At 39.2% G+C, this 20,623-nt stretch overlaps 1 protein-coding gene across 7 annotated transcripts in view; it reads left to right on the top strand.

Annotated features, from left to right (window-relative positions):
* The window catches only part of PHF21A (PHD finger protein 21A), a 191,394-nt gene that overhangs the window by 144,758 nt on the left and 26,013 nt on the right, over nucleotides 1-20,623 (top strand). For 5 of the 7 annotated variants that reach the window (XM_028111051.2, XM_028111052.2, XM_088017977.1 and 2 more), the window contains 3 exons: nucleotides 2,125-2,376; nucleotides 3,594-3,683; nucleotides 7,421-7,714. In XM_028111051.2, coding sequence (XP_027966852.1) covers nucleotides 2,125-2,376; nucleotides 3,594-3,683; nucleotides 7,421-7,714 — 636 coding nt within the window. The remainder of the gene's footprint in view (nucleotides 1-2,124; nucleotides 2,377-3,593; nucleotides 3,684-7,420; nucleotides 7,715-20,623) is intronic. The other 2 variants (XM_028111054.2, XM_028111053.2) reach the window with 2 other exon arrangements.

Genomic DNA, 20,623 nt, shown 5'->3' on the forward strand with positions numbered 1-20,623 from the left:
AGTAACAGCATGCACAATTGTTTTTAAAATCCATGTCAGTGAGTTCTGCTGATTAGAGCCTTTACTTCCATAACCTGTGTTGGCACCAAGATTGAATGCCATCTGGTGTGATTTGCTCACCATTTGAAAAGGTCTTTGTATTTTAATGTCTTAAACTGAAAGAAAGGGCTAATATCACACTGGGTTAAAAACACTGATTACAAATAGCTGGTAATGTAAAGTGAGTCCTTTCTGCTACACTACTGTAATATTTCTAATGATAAACAGCATTTAGCTTTTATTTGGTTTTCATCATGGATAGATAGTAGATGACCTGCCTCCCCCTCCCCCAGAATAAATACCAGCGTTCCCCTTTTACTCCCACTTCACAGTTGAGGAGGCACTGACCGAGGAGAATGAGACATGCCTGTGTTGCTGATTAGAGAGAGGAAACAAAGATTTGGGTGATTTTAATTACAACCATTAATAAGGATTGCTTATAGGCTGCGATGGGATAGATGAGGCCAGATCACTAATTGTTTTCATTGAAAGAAAATAAAGATATTAAAAGATTAGATGATGTTTATCTGTGTTTCAGACACGTAGGAAAAAACCAACTTAACACACAAGTACTGACAGTCACTGAAATAGAAATGCACAAGGGGATTTGTCCAGATCTGTTTCAGGGAGAGCAGGGTCCTTTCCAGTGGTGTTGTGCAGTGCTGTCCAATCAGACTTTCTGCAGTGTCGGAAATCTTCGCTGTCCAGTTTGGTAGCCACTAGCCACCAGTGGTTTTTGAACACTTGAAATGTGGACAGTGTGACTGAGGAACTGATGTTTTAATTTTATTTTGTTTTAATTAATTTGAATTTAAATGCTGCGTGTGGCTGGGAGCTACCAAATTGGACAGTGCCAATATAGAGTAAGAAGAAAAAGGTGGAGTAGTATCAAAACCAGAACCAGCATGTTGGACCACATAAACTTCCATGTTTCTGAAACGTTTGGAGCTTTAGGATCTTGAGTGAGCACTGGCACTAGATTAGGTGTGTGTGCCATGTAATAAGGTTGTTTGCATTTTCTTGTTTTGTAACTGCCCCTTTAACTACTCTAGAAACTACAGCTAGAAGTCTAGAAACTACAGCTGCAGAGCACAAGCACTTGTGGAGGATCAGTCAAGTCCTGTCACCTCTGCTCGTCCTCTCAACTGTCAGGCTTTTTTTTTTTTTTTTTAAGCAGTGGGGAAAGGGCAGGAGGAGACGGAGAGAGAGAATCTCTAGTAGGCTCCACGTCCAGCACAGAGCCGGACAGCGGGCTCAATGTCCGACCCCTAGATCACCACCCGAGCCGAAACCAAGAGTCGGATGCTTAACCAACTGAGCCACCCAGGCGCCCCTGATCGATAAGGCTTTTTGAAACAGGTGTTTGCTTCCACTTTGTCATGTTTCACTGGATCTTTGATTGCTTTGCAGCAGTTCTCCAGAGAAAAGATTGTAGTTAGTGACTCACAGCCCTTTGGTATCAGGAGCTGGTATTTACTATACTAGGTGGTTAATAGGTTTTATTATCTAGAGTTTGGGATTTACTGCCTCTGAGGCAACAATTGTGCTAATCCTCATGTGAGTTTCCCTTCCTCCTCTCTAGGGTGACATTCAAAAGAATGAAAAGACACTGTCCTTTCATCCCAGATTTTGTGTGACAGGAGGCAGATAACCAGAATTATATGATGGCTTTCTTCATATTGATGAGGTTGTAGCAATTAAAGATAGAGATGGTGTATACCCCATCAATTTGCAACTTCTACAGAGTTTAAATTAATTGAGAGCAAGCAAAGAATAAAAAAACAGATAAATAGGTACACTCATATTCTGTATCTGTAAACCCACCCCATTCATTGTTGAAAATCCTGTGCCCATATTTGTCCGTGATTATTACTATGAACTTGAAGCTAAATTTGAAAACTCTGGCACAGACTAGAGACAGTCTTTCCCTATAGCAAGAAGTGTGCTGTATGTACACAAAAGAAATGTTATATGGAGAAACTTGATTATAAGAATCATTGCTTTGTTTTCTTCTGGGGATTAGTAGCATATTGTTTAGTGGGATCACACTTCAGTGTCCTAATATCTGTTCTCCATGTCTCCTAGAAGACTGTAACTACAGCTTCTATGATTACCACAAAGACACTACCTCTCGTCTTGAAAGCAGCAACTGCGACCATGCCTGCCTCTGTTGTGGGCCAGAGACCTACCATTGCTATGGTGACCGCCATCAACAGTCAGAAGGCTGTGCTCAGCACTGATGTGCAGAACACACCAGTCAACCTCCAGACGTCTAGTAAGGTCACTGGGCCTGGGGCAGAGGCTGTCCAAATTGTGGCAAAAAACACAGTCACTCTGGTAAGCCAGCAGCTGCTACTCATGTGTGCCCACATGAGAGGGTTCAGGATATGCATTTGTAGAGTGTATCCATTTTGTGCTCCTGCTGGATTTTTTAGTCTCCATCATTCAGCCATACCAAGTTTTCCTTGAGGCTGACAAGGGAATATGGCATTCCTACTATCTGCTCAAACAACTGTAGAGGTGTCCCTTGGCACCAAGGACCAAAATACATTCAGCGCATTATCTGCAGTCAAAGTATGACTTGACCTGGGGAGGAATGTCCTTCGTAGTGGCATGCACACAGTTTTATGTAGCTCTCTCCATCCTGTTTGCAGACCTGCCTGTGAAACTTGAGTGCTTACACTCTCTGCTTCTGTATTACCAATTTGGGGAAAACTCCCTGCTGAACTCCTTTAGTTCACTATCCCTTGAAATTGGCTGCACCAAGGAAGTACTGGAACAAGCTGAGGCACTTGAAAAATATTCAAGAAACTCACAAATTAACAGTGTCCGTGCCCAAGGTCTATCAGAAAAAAAGATCCCTTGAAGAATTACTTGAACAAAAACTGTTCATTTCATGAGATTCTAGGGTAAAACCATTTAGAAATTGATGCTCTCTGAAGCTTGGGGGAAATATAACCAAATTGTGGTTTTAAAGTCCCTTCTTAAAATTGCAGCTAAGAGCTCTTCGTGGCTTTTGAATGATGACCAGTGATGAGTTAAACTAGATAGCAGTAAAGTGAAGCTTCAGCACTTACCAGGAATCTTGAGAGAAGCGACCAGTTATCTCAGCCAAATGCTGAGAGTTAGAAAATTCTCTACAGGAATAAAGCTATTCACTGCTAGATAAAGCTCTTATATTAGGAGAAAGCTCATTTGGCCAGGCAGCAAGTTTGATTTTACTTTGGATCCATTCTTGACTTTTAAAATATGTACGTGCAAGAGTTCTTAAATGTCAAAGGAAATTGTCTAAGATTACCGAGGCTGCTGTGTTGTACATTAGGCGTGTAAGGACACAGAAATGCAGTTGGTTCACTTTGTAGGGTAAAATATGCAGGTAGGAAAAAGTTTTCTTCAGGCAGTGTTAATTCAGATGGTTAATTCTACAGTGAAAACTTTTAGAAAATATTGCCTGACCCAGAGAATAGTGATGCTAAAAATACTGTAAGAATGCCTAACTTTGATATTGAACAGTTATTGTCCTCTGTGGTTTATTTATTTTTCCCATTTTTTAGCAGGTTCAGGCAACACCTCCTCAGCCCATCAAAGTACCACAGTTTATCCCCCCTCCTCGACTCACTCCACGTCCAAACTTTCTTCCGCAGGTAAGTAAACCAGTGACAAGCCCAGGGATAGGTTAGGTGAGACAGAAGTCCTCATGGGCCCTTTTTAAGCAGCCTGAAGTGTGCTCATCAGCTCAGCTTTGTTCAGATCTTACTTAGTTAGCTAAAAGTTCTAGATGCTGATTTCTATACTGGGAGGAAGCTTATTTGATCACCAGGGTTTCTTAGCAATGACCAAACGCAATAGCAGGGGGATGTGAGGAAAAGGAGAATTTAAGATAGCCCCATTTTAAACCTTATGATGTTAACTTACTGGAAGTTTAGCCAAACCTGCCTTCCAGTGGGGAAGGAATGCGATCACTGCTTTTTTTTTTTTCCTGTGTGCCAAAGAGAGTAGGGAAGGAAACAATAGCCAAACTAACCAGTAGAAACCAGAGAAATTTAGTTTTACTCTGGGAAGTAATGGCATTAAGCATACTTTTTAAACACAAAGCCTTGCCTATAAAAGTTTAGACTGGGGTCTTCACAGGGAACTTTCTACCTAAACCCAAGCAGCTCTGCTTGCCCATATTGCCCTGGGAGAATTCTTCTAGCAGTTGCACTGAACTCATCATTCTCATTGCAGGATGTCAGGATTGCCCCAGTCTGGGTTTTGACGGGACTTGACTTGCCTCATAGAAAGGCTAGGAGTTCCCATCAGAAGCCCCATGTTGCAGGCAAAGAGAGAAGAGTAAGGGATTTTGTGGTCAGTGGACATAGGTGATTTCCAAATTGCCCGTGCACTAGGTTTGGGCATTAAGAACATGAGATAAGGTGATTTCAATCATTTATCCAGTAGATCCTTAATAAATACCTTGGGTATCAAAAAAGCCAGTTTTCAAGACAGTTCTCTGCCCTCAGATGGCTTCAGATCTATGTACAGGCAATCACAGTGTCCATTATGGGAAGTACAGGGTAGTCTGACCATACACGGGAGGGACACCCAACTCATTCTTTTTTTTTTTTTTTAAAGATTTTATTTATTTATTCATGAGAGACAGAGGGGGGGAGAGAGAGAGATAGAGAGAGAGAGAGAAGCAGAGGGAGAAGCAGGCTCCCAAGGAGCAGGGAGCCCGATGTGGGACTCGATCCCAGGACCCCGGGACCATGACCTGAGCCGAAGGCAGACGCTTAACCATCTGAGCCACCCAGGCGCCCCACCCAACTCATTCTTAAGGGTATTCTAGAAAGTTTCCTAGAAGAGTTGACATTCAGTCTGAGACCTAAAATCCTAGTAAAGTTAGCCTGACAAAGTTTTGGGGGAATAATAAAAATGTCCCAGGCAGAGGGTAGAGCCTATATGCTAATCCAGTATGGAGAGATGCATGTAAGCCTAAGGAACCACAAGGCAATTTGGTGTAGCTGATCATAGTGGGCCATGTAACTGACTCAGGCTAGGGTAAGAGGTGAGGCTGGAGAAGCCCATTGTGCCATAGCCTGTGGGGCCTTCTAGACTATGTAGGAATTTGGGCCTTATCCCAGGAACAACGGGGATCCATGAAAACATTTCCAAACAAATACTTGAAATGATCAGATTTTTGTTTTAGAAAATTCCCTTTTGTCATTGTGTGGAGAATAGATTGGAGATGATCAAGACTGTGGGCAAGAAGAATAGTTAGGACATCATCAGCAATAATAGCTAATGTTTGAAGACTCTGGCTATGTGCCGCTTACTGTGCTAGGCACCTTCTGTGGGTTATCTATTTTAATCCCCACAACAGCCCTGTGAAAGTAGTTGTTATTTTTTTTTAGGTAGGGAACCTAGGGCTTAGTCCATGTTTTCCAAACAGTGGGTCATGACCCATTAGTAGGTTGTGTGAAATTAATTTAATGGATTGTGACCAGAGTTTTTAAATAAAGTGAACAAAACAGAATATGAAACATTAGAGTACATTGCACATACATAATGTCTCATGAAGTTTTTGTTCTATAGAGATATAGGTCTATGTCTGTATGCATGTACTGGTACAGTGAGAAATGTATTCCCTACTGTGTGTCCACAGCAGCCACCACGGGGTCATCTTAAGTTCAGCTAAATATTCAGATTCATGGGACTGTCAAGGCCCACACTTCAACACAAGACAGAAACCAGAGCTTACCAGCAAGACAGCATCAGACATTTTTCGTCAGCCTGTGTAGCAGTCTCTACAGCTGTTCAGTGATAGCTCAGGTGCAAGGAAATGAGATCTTGATCAGGACGGTGGGCGAGCCATCCTGGCACAGAAGCCTTATGCCACACAGGAACCAGTGTATCTTATAACAGTTCCGTAGCCGTGGCTTTCAAGGTCCCCACACTGGACATGCTCAGTTACAGAAGTCACCCCACTTCATGAAGCCCAAAGCATGGTGTCCCATCAAGTATTTATAATTCTCCCCATTCAGATTCAATTTACCCATAAGGGATCATTTTTACCATAAGTAATGTTGCCTGGTAACATAGTTGACATTCTTACCCTTAATCAGGTTTCCAGGGGAACAGAGCTGGAGAGTTAACTGCAGGTCAAACTTTCATGCATAAGGGGAAAAGATTTTGCCCACAGGGTCACTGTACAGAAAGTTCAAAAAATGCTGGCTTAAGTCAGGTATGTTACCTGAGGTTAGCCAGCTAGTAAGTGGTAGGAAGCAGGATTTGAACCTAGGCATGGCTGACCCCATGTTTTTAATCATAATCTTTTGTCACTGTTCCAGTAAAGCCAGACATGAGGTAGAGCGATGGCAGGATGAGGGTAGAAAGCAGCCGTATTTGAGAAGGGTTTAGGAAGTAGAGGTACAGTAGGCAACATCAAGACTGGTTCTGAAGTTTATTTAGCAGGAAAAGACCATTTCCTGAGGGGATGATAAGAGGAGGAAAGAGAGAGTCGGAGGAAGAAATAGGTGAGTTTAGACATGTTGATTTTTTATTGTTGTTGTTTTTAAAGATTTTATTTTTAAGTAATCTCTACACCCAACGTGGGGCTCAAACTCACAACCCCAAGATCAAGGGTCACACGCTCCACTGACTGAGCCAGGCAGGAGCCCCTAGACATGTTGATTTTTAATTTCTTGGGAGACTTCCAGGTAGAGATATATGACAGGCAGTTGAGTATATGATTCTGAAGTTCAAGAAATGTGTGGTCCTGAGATACCAAGTATGGACGTCTTCAGTACACAGATGGTAACTGAATCCATGGGATGGGTGAGAACTCCCAGGAGGAGTGAGGAGATTGGGAATAAAAGAGGTTCCAGGACAAACTCTGAGAAATACTTACATTTAGGACTGGGCAGAGGAAGAGGAAGCCCACAAAGGTGACTTAGAGGAGCGGCCAAGAACAGGGAGTTAGAGAGCAAGGAGCCACGCTGAATTGAAGCCACGGACATGAAGAAATTTAGAATGTGAATTAAGACCAGCGGCAGCATTATTACCATACTGGGCACAAATCCTGGGTGAGACCAGCCTCTGGATTAGGCATTTGACTTCAGTCCGAAGAGGCAGCATGGTATGGGAGAGGGAGCTAAGGTTTGGATTCAGAAGAACCACGTTGGAGGGTAACCTTTGGACCCTCTTAAGAGCTGATGAGTCTTTTATAAGATTATATATCCTGACAGCCATAGAATTAATAATACCAAAATGAATATTAATAAATATTGGTACTAAATACCATTTCACGTACAAAGTGTGAAAGACCTGGCAATGTCTTAGACTTACAAGACTTGAGAAGTTTCTTTAAGTAATATGATAATTATCCTCTTTTTCCCCATAGGTTCGACCCAAGCCTGTGGCCCAGAATAACATTCCTATTGCCCCAGCACCTCCTCCCATGCTTGCAGCTCCTCAACTTATCCAGAGGCCCGTCATGCTGACCAAGTTCACCCCCACGACCCTCCCTACCTCCCAGAATTCCATCCACCCCGTCCGTGTCGTCAATGGGCAGACTGCAACCATAGCCAAAACGTTCCCCATGGCCCAGCTCACCAGCATTGTGATAGCTACTCCAGGGACCAGACTCGCTGGACCTCAGACTGTACAGCTTAGCAAGCCAAGCCTTGAAAAACAGGTACAGGCAGAGTATGCATCTGCTTTGGGCAGTAGTAGCCTTGCCGTTGAGGCTGGGCTGGCTCTGAGAATGCTTTATCTCAGCACCATTGTCAGTAACCTGTTGCTTATCATGTGATCATTTATCCACAGTGCAAAAGGGCCAATCTTACTGAAGAAAGTTGGGTTGCTTTTCCCACCATCCCCTTCCAGATGGATTCAGATTCCTGTGGGAGTGAGCTCCCCCTGCTGGTTCTGAGCTGAAATTCACAGATGGGTTCTGCTGCTCTCCTGAAGCGCAGAGATAAATCATACACAGAAAATGGCATATTAGTTTTGGCCCAATAAGAATACAGATGAGGATATGACTGTGAAAGGCAAGAAGAGTAAACAAAACAGGGAAAGGGATTTCATTTGACAGATTTCCCCTGGTTATTACAGATAATGAAGAACCAAATGAAAAAATTAAAATTTCTAAAAAGCATTTTTTTTAAACTCTAGAGAATACAGCCGTTTTAGCTCAAATATTGAAGTCTCTCATGTATATTTCTAAAGTCAGATTTTCTCTTAAAAACACAAGGCTAGAGAAATACAAGTTACCTCCAAAAATACTTAAGGGTTCTGTGACAGAAGACTTCTAAAAACAAGAAAAAGGATTTATAGGCAGTTACCATATTCTATTTAAAGAAAGACCAATGATGAGAAAGAAGAATTTTGCAAAGAAAAGCATCCTCTTTTAAGAAAGTTGCTTTAAAAAGTCATTGACCTATTTCTAATTGCTCAGGCTTGAGTTCTCATTCATCTGAAAATAGTCTCTGGTGATCCTGAATCTTCTGCTTCTGGATGGCTGACCATGATTCAGAGAGGCTAGCCAGATGGTGGAAATGAGAGGCTTCCTGCTGCCTTGGCCTTCTTGAACAGAGGATCCTTATGCATAGAGCACCCGGCTTTCTAACCAGACAGCTCATAAATGCAGCAGACCTTGCACTAAAAAGCCGGGTACTAAAACCTCATGCTCAGAAAACACAAGGGAAAACAGATCTCTTTTCCTGGGGAGCCTACTCAAACCCCAGAAAGTGCTTTAAGGAGCATTCAGGAATAAATTAGTTACATATGTTTTATGTCCCAAGTTTTCAAACTTAGTAGCAGCAGAACTTCGTTATTAAAATATGATAGTGAAGTGCTCAAGCTGGGAAGTTTGCATAGGAGTGTATTTAGAGATCAGCTGCCCTCGTGTCCTGTGCTGGCTTCCAGAGAGCTGGTGAAAGAGCCTTAGAGTTCCAAAGAATGTGGTTTCAAAACTCTCTTTTAGATAACTAAATAGTATTTTTCTCTGACCTCTTTTTTGATAAAGATACTTTTAGGAGACTTATTTTTTCAGTTTCATTTTAATTTTACATTTCTTATCTTTCTGATTACATCTACAATAGTATATATTCCTTATGAAAGAAAACTCAAGCATTACAAAAATATGTAATGTACAAAAATGCATCCACTCCGTAATCTATGGAAAGAGTAAACTTCCCCCGTAATTCTAACCCCTGACACTTAAACAATATAAACAGTTCAGATTATATTCCTCCACATATTTTCTGTGCACCTACTAACGTTTTTAAAGCAAAAACCAAAATTAAGCAATATATATTTTGTAACTTGCTTTTTTTCATATTGGATCTTGAATATCTTTTCATGTTCATAGAGCTTTTAATTGTAACTATAATACCATAAAAAGGTACCCAGGAATTCTTAAAAATTAAAAAAAAAAAAGTCTCTTTCCTAGCAGTAAATTCCATGGTCTCTCTCCTTGTTGATCTAATGGAGGAATCCAGTCATCACTATATTAGTTTAGTTTAGCAGACCACCTGCCCTAACAGGCTTGCAGGTTATTAAGCTCAGTCAGCAGGGGTGCTCTTTAGACCACACTCCATCCTCAGAATCCTCTGACTTCAGATCTTTCTCCTATCCTTCTTCTCTGTGTTTCATTTCTAGTATCACATTTATAGTGATTAGGAGATCTCATAGATGGGCTAAGCGTGAAGCAATATAAATATTGTAGCTACAGAGGTACTACTCACAGTCTGCTCATTGAGTTATCAAAACCTGTGTCCAACATTCTCTGTGTGACCAGGCCAGATGGGTTCCTGTTTTCTTCTGTTTCCTTTAGGTGATAACATTCATTTAATAAAAATGTGTTGATTACCTGCCAGCTACTATGCTGAATGTGATGCCTGAATACAAGGGTGGCTAAATCAAAGCCTAAACCCTCACAGACCTCAGTGCGTAGTGCATTTAGGACAGGCACGGACGGAGGCTTTGCCTCCGGGGGAGGAAGCATGGCAAGCTGTGTGGTTTCAAAGGTCTCCCATCTTGGCACAGAAAAGGAAGAAGGCAGTGTCTGTTATGACAACAGTGTCTAACGTCTCCTTCCCCTGTCAGGCATCACCAGCTTCCTTATCCACCCCAGATAAGAGCGTCCCTGTCTTACCCTTTTTAGAAGCCATGTTACATTGTGACCCTGAAAACATGAGTGCCAGAGTTTAAAGAGCTTTGAGGCTGGAAACATGTTTTTGGTGGAAAAGCAGAGACAGACAAACTTACATCCCCTATACCACTGCCTTTTATGTCCCTGACTCTCTAGCACTCTGTGAAATGGGGCTAAACACCTGTTAATGATGCACTAAAGTAAAGCATTTAAAGTCTATTAGACTGATGCAGTTAGTTCTCAGGAATTATGTTTGTATTTTATCTACTGCACCCTCCCCCTGCAACAAAGACCTCCATGTATGTCCCCAAGGTAAGCTACTGAAAAAAAGTCCTGGGTTCTTTGGGAAAAATCTGCCAGATTGCCACCCATTCCCCTACTTCTATATCTTGCATAGGAACTTACACTAGATCCTCTAAAAAAGGAGTCCTTCCAAGATGAGAATATTATCCAATGTATTATCCTCAAATCCCGGTGTTCCCTCTTAGGAAACGTGAGCTGGTGACTCTTTACCTTCCACTTTAATACTAATGCTCTAGCAGGAAAAATAGATCCAAGTGACCAGAGATGGATTTTGCTTTACCTTCAATCCAAATTTATTCAACCTTGATTGATGAATCTATTTGGACATTTATTTATTTGCAAGTGACTAATTTTGATTATTCATGCAGCCAAGTTTCATAAGATGAATTTGGAATTCAGGGTATAAATGGTTAACTTAGTTTTTTTAATCTTGTTCAGAGTGTTTGATTTCTGTCTTTATCATACCAAAAAGAACAGGATTTCTAAATTCAAATAGTCATGGGTGCAAAGCAGTAAATATAAATGAGTAAAGCAGGCTGGAAGTAAACACGTAGACTTTTTATTTTTCAGTTTTCAATGGGAGCACGAGTACAAGAGATATCCCACTTTTATTCTTAATTTCTCTTTGAAATAGTAAGACAAGCATGATAAAATTGACAATTTTGGCCTTGGTGTCAACAAGACCAAAGAAGGTAGAAGAGACTGTGGTAAGCCAGAAAGTAATATATGCCATCTCAAGGAAGCAACTACTTCTTGACAATAGCCAATTTTTTTATCATATGGAAACTTTTCCTTTAAGAAAGGCCAAAAATTCAGATATTTTGAGAAATCACCTAGTTTTAAAAATACTGATAACTGTTTAAACACCATGTAGGCAAAAAATAGCAATTGCAGGGCAGCTTCACCTCTGGATAAATGGTTTATAATGTCTGACAAAGACCAAACCAAGCTAAAATCTTACTTGTTTGTGTTTGTTTGTTTCCCATTTTTTTTCACTTGGGTAAAATTCATACCACATATAATTAACCATGTTGAAATGAAGAATTCAGTGGCATTTAGTACATTTACAGTGTTGTGCAACCACGACCTCTGTCTAGTTCCAGAACATTTTCATTCCAAAATAAAACCCAGTATCTCTTAAGTAATTACTCCATTTGCTCCTCTACTTTTTGTATCTATAGATTTACCTATTCTGGATATTTCATATAGATGGAATCATATAATATGTTGCCTTTTGTGTCTGGCTTCTTTTAATTAGCATAGTATTTTCCAGATTCATCCACATCCTAACATGTATCAGTACTTCATTTCTTTTTAATGGCTGAATAATAGTCCACTGTATGTATATACCACAACTTGTTTATCCATTCATCCATTGGTGGACATTTGGCCTCTTTCTACCTTTTTGCTATTGGGAATAATGCTGCTATGAATATTCATGTACAAATATTTGTTGCATATCTGTTTTCTAGTCCCTGGGGGTCTGTACCTAAGTGGAATTGCTGGATCATGGAACAGTTCTGTTTTTACTGTTTCCAGAGCAGCTGAATCCTTTTCCATTCCCACCAGCAATGTATGAGCATACCATTTTCTCTGCATCCTTGGTAATACTTACTATTATTTTCTCTTCTTAAAAATTATAGCCATCCGGGCCACCTGGGTGGCTCAGTCGTTAAGCATCTGCCTTCAGCTCAGGTCATGATCCCAGGGTCCTGGGATCGAGCCCTGCATCGGGCTCCCTGCTCCACGGGAAGCCTCCTTCTCTCTCTCTCCTGCTCCCCCTGCTTGTGTTCCCTCTCTCACTGTGTCTGTCTCCGTCAAATAAATAAATAAAATCTTAAAAAAAAATTATAGTCATCCTAGTGGGTATGAAGTGGTATTGCATTGTGGTTTTGATTTGCATTTCATTAATTATTAAAATTGTTGGACATCTTGTGCTTGTTGGCCATTTGTATATTTTCTTTAGAGAAATATCCAGGTTCTTTACCAATTTCTATGTTAGGTTGTTTGTCTTTTTGTTGTTGAGTTGTAAGGGTTCTTTGTATAATCTGAGTACTAGACTCTTACCAGATTCGCAGGTATTTTTTTCCTCCCATTCTGTAGGTTGTCTTTTCACTTTTTTTTTTTCCTGGAAGCCTGTATTTTCCTCATTATATGGGTAGTGTCCTTTGATACACAAAACTATTTAATTTTGATGAAGTCCAGTTTTGATCTTTTTTCTTTTGTTGCTTATGGTTTTTATGTCACATCTAGGAATCTGTGGTCACATTTAAGAAAATGAAGATATACCCCTAATTTTTCTTCTAAGGAGTTGTATGGTTTTAGCTTTTATATTTAGGTTAGTAGTTCATTTTGACTTAATATTTGTACAGAATGTGAGATAAGGGCCCAGTTTCATTCTTTTGCATGTGGATATCCATTTCTTCTGGCACCGTTTGTTGAAGAGAATTTCCCCATTTGAATGCTCATGGCACTGTTATTGAAAACCAGTTGGCCATTGATGTATGGATTTATTTCTGGACTCTCAATCCTGTTCTGTTGGTCTGTAGATCTATCTTTGTGCCAGTACCGACCACGCTCTCCTAATTAGAGTGATTTTGTAGTAAGTTTTGAAATTGGGAAGTGTGAGTCCTCCAACGTTTTTCTTTTTGAATATTGTTTTGGCTATTCATGGTTCCTTGCAATTCCTACATGAATTTGAGAATTGGTTTTTTCAATTCTTCTGCCAAGAAAAGGCTGTTGGAATTTTAATAGAAATTATATTGAATCTGTAGGTTGCTTTGCATAGCATTGTTAACAATATTAAGTCTTCCGTTTCTTGAACATGGATCTCTTTCCATTTATTTAGGTTTTCTTTATTTCTTTCAGCAGTGGTTTATGGTTTGCAGTGCACAAGTCGTTTATCTCCTTAGTTAAATTTATTCCTATATATTTTATTCTTTGAGATGCTATTATAAATGTAATTGTTTTCTTAATTTCCTATTACAGTTGTTCATTACTGTTTATAACAATACAGCTGATTTTTGTGTTCATCTTGTACCTTGCAACTTTGCTGAGTTTCTGATTAGCTCTAGTAATTGTTTGTGGATTCTTTGAGATTTCTATATGTAAGATCACATCCTTTGCAAATAGAGATAGGTTTAGATTGTCCTTTTCCAATTTGGATGCCTCTTACGTCTTTTCTTGCCTAATTGCTCTGACTAGAACTTCCACCACAATGTTGAATAGCACTGATGGAAGTGGACATACTTCTCTTGTTTCCAATCTCAGAGGAAAAGCTTTCAGTCTTTTGCCATTGAGTATGTTAGCTGTGGTTTCTCATTAATGCCCTTTATAAAGCTGAGGAAGTTTCCTTCTATTCCTAGCTTTCTGAGTGTTTTATCATGAATGAGTGTTCAGTTGCTTTTTCTGCATTAATTGAGATGGTCTTGTGTTGGGGGGGTTGCCCTCATTTATTAATGTGGTGTATTACACTCCTTTCATTCCTGGGATAAGTTCTACTTTGTCATGGTGTATCATCCTTTTATTTTTTTAAGAATTTATTTACTTAGTAGAGAGAGTACAAGCGCAGGGGAGAGGGGCACGGGGAGGGGCAGAAGGAGAGGGAGAGGAAGAGGGAAAGAATCCCAAGCAGACAGCACGCTGATTGCAGAGTACGACATGGGGCTCAGTCTCACGATCCCGAGGTCATGACTAGAACAGAAACCAAGAATTGGGGACTCAACTGACTGAGCTACCCAGCTGCCCCTGTATCATCCTTTTAATATGCTGTGAGATTCAGTTTGCTAGTATTTTATTAAGAATTTTTCACTACATTCATAAGGGACATTGGTCTGTATTTTCTATTTTTGGGGTGTCTTTGGCTTTGGTATCAAGGTAATACTGGCTTTATAGAACAAGTTAGAAAGTGTTAATTCTTCAAATGTTTGGTAGAATTCACCAGTGAAGCTGTCTGGTTCTGGACTTTTTGGGGAGGATTTTAATTACTGTTTCAATTTCTTTAGCTGTTACAGGTCTGTTGAGATTCTCTGTTTCTTCTTGAGTCAGTTTTGGTAATTTGTGTGTTCATAGGAATTTGTCCATTACACCTATATTATTTAATTTGTTGGTAATTCTTCAGTGTACTCTTTCCTAGTCCCTTTTATTTCTATAAGATTGGTAGTAATGTCCCCACTTCTACTTATGATTTTTGTGATTTGTATCTTCTTTTTTTTTTTTCTTAGTCTGTCCAACTAAATGTTTCTCAATTTTGTTGATCTTTTGAAAGAACCAACTTTTGGTTTCATTGATTCTGTTTTTTGTTCTCCATTTCATTTATTTCTACTGTAACTTTTATTATTTTCTTCCTTCTGCTAGCTTTGGGTTTAGTTCTTCTTTTTCTAGTTCCTTAAAGGTTTTTCTAGTTCTTTAAGGTTTAAAGTGAGGTTATTGGCTTGAGATCTTTCTTATTTTTAATGTAAACTGTTAGAGCTGTAAATTTCCTCCTGAGCACTACTTTCACTGCATCACATCAGTTTTGGTATATTGAGTTTTCATTTTTATTCTTCTCAAAGTATTTTCCAATTTCTCTGGCTATTTCTTCTTTGACCCATTGGTTGTTTAAGAGTGTGTTGTTAGGTTCCACATATTTTAAAGTTTTCCAGTTTTCCTTTATCCTTGATTTCTAGCTTCTTTATGTTGTAGTCAGAGAAGATACTTTGTGTTACTTAAGTCTTAAAATTTATTAAGATTTGTTTTGTGGCCTAAAACATGGTCTGTCCTAGAGAATGTTTCATGTATACTTAAGAATGTGTATTCTATTGTTGTTGAGTGAACTGTCCTTTATATGTCTGTTAGAGCTAGTTAGTTTATAGTGTTGTTCAAGTCCTCTGTTTCCTTACTGATCTTTATAAAGATTTGTTTATTTGAGAGAGAGCAGGAGGGGCAGAGAGAGAGGGAGAAGCAGACTCCCTGCTGAGCGGGGAGCCCAGTGCAGGGCTCAGTCTCAGGACCCTGAGATCATGACCTGAGCTGAAGTCAGATGCTTAACTGACTGAGACACCCAGGCACCCCTCCTTACTGATCTTTTATCTACACATTCTTTCTATTCTTTAAAGCGAAGTATTAAAGTCTCCAATTATTATTATAGAACTTTTATTTCTTCATTTCTGTCAAAACTTGCTTCACATATATGAGAATCTTTTGTTTGGTGCATATATATTTAAAATTGTCAGGGCGCCTGGGTTGCTGAGTCGTTAGGCGTCTGCCTTCGGCTCAGGTCATGGTCCCAGGGTCCTGGGATTGAGCCCCTCATCGGACTCTGTGCTCCTCCCTCTCCCACTCCCCCTGTTTGTGTTCCCTTTCTCACTGTGTCTCTCTCTGTCAAATAAATAAATAAATAAACCTTTAAAAAATAAAAATAAAAAAATAAAATTGTCATGTCTTCTTCATGAACTGACCCTTTTATCAATATATAATGACCTTCCTTGTCTCCTGTAAAAACTTTTGACCCAAAGTGAATTTTGTCTGATACTAGTATAGCCATCCCTGAACCCTTTTGGTTACTATTTGCATGGAATATCTTTTTTCATTCTTTGACTTTCAACCTTTTTGTATCTTTGGCTCTAAGATGAGTCTATTATAGACAGCATATGTTTCAGATCATGTTTTTTTTTTTATCCATTCTGTCACTCTCTGTCTTTTAATTGGTGGGTTTAACCCAGTTACATTTAAAGTGATTGCTGATAAGAAAGGACTTATGTCATTTTGCTATTTGTTTTCTACGTGTCTTAGGTTTTCTTTGTTCCTCGGTTCCTCCAATACTGCCTTTTTTTGTGTTTGGTTTTTCTTTCTAGTGCACACTTTTGATGCCCTCATTTCCTTTTCTGTATATATTTTAATTATTTTCTTAGTTGTTACCATAGGGATTATAGTTAACATTCATAAATTTTTAACAATTGAAATGATACCAGCTCAGCTTTTTTTTTTTTAAAGATTTTATTTATTTATTTGACAGAAAGGGACAGCAAGAGAGGGAACACAGCAGGGGGAGTGGGAGAGAGAGAAGCAGGTTTCCCGTGGAGTAGGGAGCCCGATGCGGGGCTCGACCCCAGAACCTTGGATCATGACCTGAGCTGAAAGCAGACACTTAATGACTGAGCCACCCAGGTGCCCCTACCAGCTCAGCTTTAATAGTATACAAAAACTCTGTTCCTATACAGCTCTGCCCCCCCAGTTTATGTTGTTACTGTCACAAATTATATCTCTATACATTATATGCCCATTAATATAGGTTTATAATTACTGTTTTATGCATTTCTCTTTTAAATCCCATAGGAAACAAAAAGAGAAGTTACAGATCAAAGATACAATAATATTGGGTTCTATTTTTACCTGTGTAGTTTCCTTTACCGTAATTCTTATTTCTTTGTATGGCTTTAAGTTACTGTCTAGTGTCTTTTTATTTCAGCGTGAAGAACTCCCTTCAGCATTTCTTTTAGGTCAGATCTACTAACATTGAACTTCCTTAACTTTTTGCAGGATATAGCATTCTTGGTTGATAGTGATTTTCTTTCAGCACTTTATTTTTTTATTTTTTTTTAAAGATTTTATTTATTTATTTGACAGAGAGAGACACAGAGAGAGAGAGGGAACACAAGCATGGGGAGTGGGAGAGGGAGAAGCAGGCTTCCTGCAGAGCAGGGAGCCTGATGCGGGGCTCGATCCCAGGATCCTGGGATCATGACCTGAGCCGAAGGCAGACGCTTAACGACTGAGCCACCCAGGTGCCCCTTCTTCCAGCACTTTAAATATGTAATCCCACTACCTTTGGTCTCTGGTTTCTGGGGAGAAGTTGACTGCTAACCATATTGAGGACCTCTTGTATGTGATGCATCACATATGTCTTGCTGCTTTCAAGATTCTGCCTTTGGCTTTCAACAGAGTGACTACAAAGTGTCTCACTATGGATCTCTTTTATTTATTTATTTTTAATTTCTTTTTATGGCAACACAGATTTTATTTTTTTAAATTTTATTACTATTATTTTTTAAAGATTTTATTGATTTATTTGAGAGAGCGAGAACACACAACCAGGGGGAGGAGCGGAGGGAGAAGGAGAAGCCAACTCCCCGCTGAGCAAGGAGCCCAATGTGGGCCTTGATCCTAGGATGCTGGGATCATGACCTGAGTCAAAGGCAGATGCTTAACTGACTGACCCACCCAGGTGCCCCTATTTTATTATTTTTTAAGTTTTTATTTTAATTTCTGTTAGTTAACATACAGTATTATATTAGTTTTAGGAGTACAAAATAGTGATTTGACAGTTCCATACATCACCTGGTACTCATCACAACAAGGGCACTCCTTAATCCCCTTCACCTATTCACCTATTTAACTCATCCCCCACCCCCTGCCCTCTGGTAACCGTCATTTTGTTCACTATAATTAAGAGTTTATTTCTTCATTTGTCTTTCTCTCTCTTTTTTTCCCCTTTGCTCATTTGTTTTGTTTCTTAAATTCCACATATGAGTGAAGTCATATGGATTTGTCTTTCTCTGACTTATTTTGTTTAGCATTACATTCTCTAGATCTATCCATTTCATTGAAAATGGCAAGGTGTCATTCTTTTTTATGGCTGAATAATATTTCATTTTATACACACACACACACACACACACACACACACACACACACACCACATTTCTTTATCCATTCATCCAACAAAGGGGTGCATGTATCCTTTTGAATTCCTGTTTTTGTATTCTTTGGGTAAATATCCAGCAGTGAGATTGCTGGACCATAGGGTCCTCAGTTCTGTTTTTAACTTTCTGAGGAACCTCCATACTGTTTTCCAGAGTGGCTGCACCAGTTTGCATTCCCACCAGTAGTGCAAGAAGGATCCTTTTTTTCCCCATCCTTGTCAACACTTATCGTTTCTTGTGTTTCTGATTTTAGCCATTCTGACAGGTGTGAGGTGATATCTCATTGTAGTTTAGATTTGCGTTTCCCTGATGATAGGTAATGATGAACATTTTTTCATGGGTCTGTTGACCATCTGGATGTCTTCTTTGGTGAAACGTCTGTTTATGTCTTCTGCCTGTTTTTTAGTTGGATTGTGTTTTGGGTATTGAGTTTTATAAGTTCTTTGTATATCTTGGATACTAACCCTTTATCAGATATGTCATTTTAAATAGTGAAAGTTTTACTTTTTCCTTACCCACTTGGATGACTTTTATTTCTTTGTGTTGTCTGATTGCAGTGGCTAGGACTTCCAGTATTATGTTGAATAAAAGTGGTGAGAGTGGACATCCTTATCTTGTTCCTGACCTTAGGAGAAAAGCTCTTACTTTTTCCCCATTGAGGATGATGTTAGCTGTGGGTTTTTCATATATGGCCTTTATTATGTTGAGGTATGTTCCCTCTAAGCCTACTTTGTTGAGGGTTTTTATTGTGAATGGATGTTGTTGTACTTTGTCAAATGCTTTTTCTGTGTCTATTGAAATGATCATATGGTTCTCATCCTTTCTCTTGTTGATATGATGTATCACGTTGATTGAACCACCCTTGCAACCCAGGAATAAGTCCCTCGTGGTCATGGTGGTGAATGATTTTTTTTAATGTATTGTTGAAATCAGTTTGCTAGTATTTTGTTAAGGATTTTGCATTCATGTTCATCACAGATATTGGCCTGTAGTTCTCTTTTTAAGTGGTGTCTTTATTCAGATCTGGTAACAGGATAATGCTGGCCTCATGGAATGAATTTGGAAGTTTTCCTTCCTTTTCGATTTTTTGGAATAGTTTGAGAAGAAAACGTATTAACTCTTCTTTAAATGTTTGATAGAATTCGCCTGTGAAGCCATCTGATCCTTTTGTTTATTGGGAGTTTTTTCATTACTGATTCAATTTCTTTGCTGGTTATTGGTCTGTTCAAGTTTTCTGTTTCTTCCTGTTTCACTTTTGGTAGTTTATATGTTTCTAGAAATTTATCCACTTCTAGGTTGTCCAATTTGTTGGCATAATACTTTTCATAATAATCTCTTATAATTGTATTTCTGTGGTTTTGGTAGTTACTTCTCTCATTTGTGATTTCATTCATTTGGGTCCTTTCTCTTTTTTCTTGATAAGTCTGGCTAAGGGTTTATCAATTTTATTGATTTTTTTCAGAGAACCAGCTCTGGGTTTCATTGGTCTGTTCTGTTGTTTTTTTTAATTTCTATATCATTTATTTCTGCTGTAATCTTTATTATTTCCTTCTTCTGCTGGTTTTAGATTTTGTTTGCTCTTCTTTTTCTAGATCCTTTAGGTGTAAGCTTAGATTATTTGAGATTTTTCTTACTCCTTGAGGTAGGCCTGTATTTGCTATATACTTCCCTCTTAGAACCACTTTTGCTGTATCCCAGAGGTGTTAGAATGTTTTCATTTTAATTGATTTCCATGTACTTTTTTGTTTCTTCCTTTATTTCCTGGTTGACCCATTCATCGTTTAATAGCATGTTATTTAACCTCCATGATTTTGTGGTCTTTCCAGATTGTGGTTGACTTCTGTTTTCATAGCATTGTGGTCAGAAGAGATGTGTGGTATGACTTCAGTCTTAAATTTGTTGAGGCTTGTGTTGTGGGCTAATATGTGACCTATTCTGGAGAATGTTTTGTGTGCACTTGAAAAAAATGTGTATTCTACTGTTTTAGGATGAAATGTTCTGAATATATCTGTTAAATCCATCTGTTCCAATGTGTTATTCAAAGCCACTGTTCCCTTGTTGATTTTCTGTTTGGATGATCTGCCCACCAACATAAGTGAGGTGTTAAAGTCCCCTATTACTATTGTATTATTATTGATTAGTTCATTTATGTTTATTATAAACTGTTTTATGTATTTTGGTGCTCCTGTGTTGGGTGCATAAATATTTACAGTTGTTCTATCTTCTTGTTGGATTGTCCCCCATATTATTATATAGTGTCCTTCTTTGTCTCTTGTTACAGACTTTGTTTTAAAGTCTTTTATCTGGGGCTCCCAGGTGGCTCAGTCAATTAAGCGTCCGATTCTTGGTTTCAGCTCAGGTCATGATCTCTCAGGGTTATGAGATGGAGCCCCGCATCAGGCTCTGCACTGGGTGTGGAACCTGCTTAAGATTCTCTCTCTCCCTCTCCCTGTGCCCTTCCCAC

This window comes from Eumetopias jubatus, unplaced genomic scaffold (genome assembly GCF_037043125.1).
Source record: "Eumetopias jubatus isolate StellerSeaLion01/CBP00866 unplaced genomic scaffold, mEumJub1_p1.0 scaffold_13, whole genome shotgun sequence".
Taxonomy (NCBI): Eukaryota; Metazoa; Chordata; class Mammalia; order Carnivora; family Otariidae; genus Eumetopias; species Eumetopias jubatus.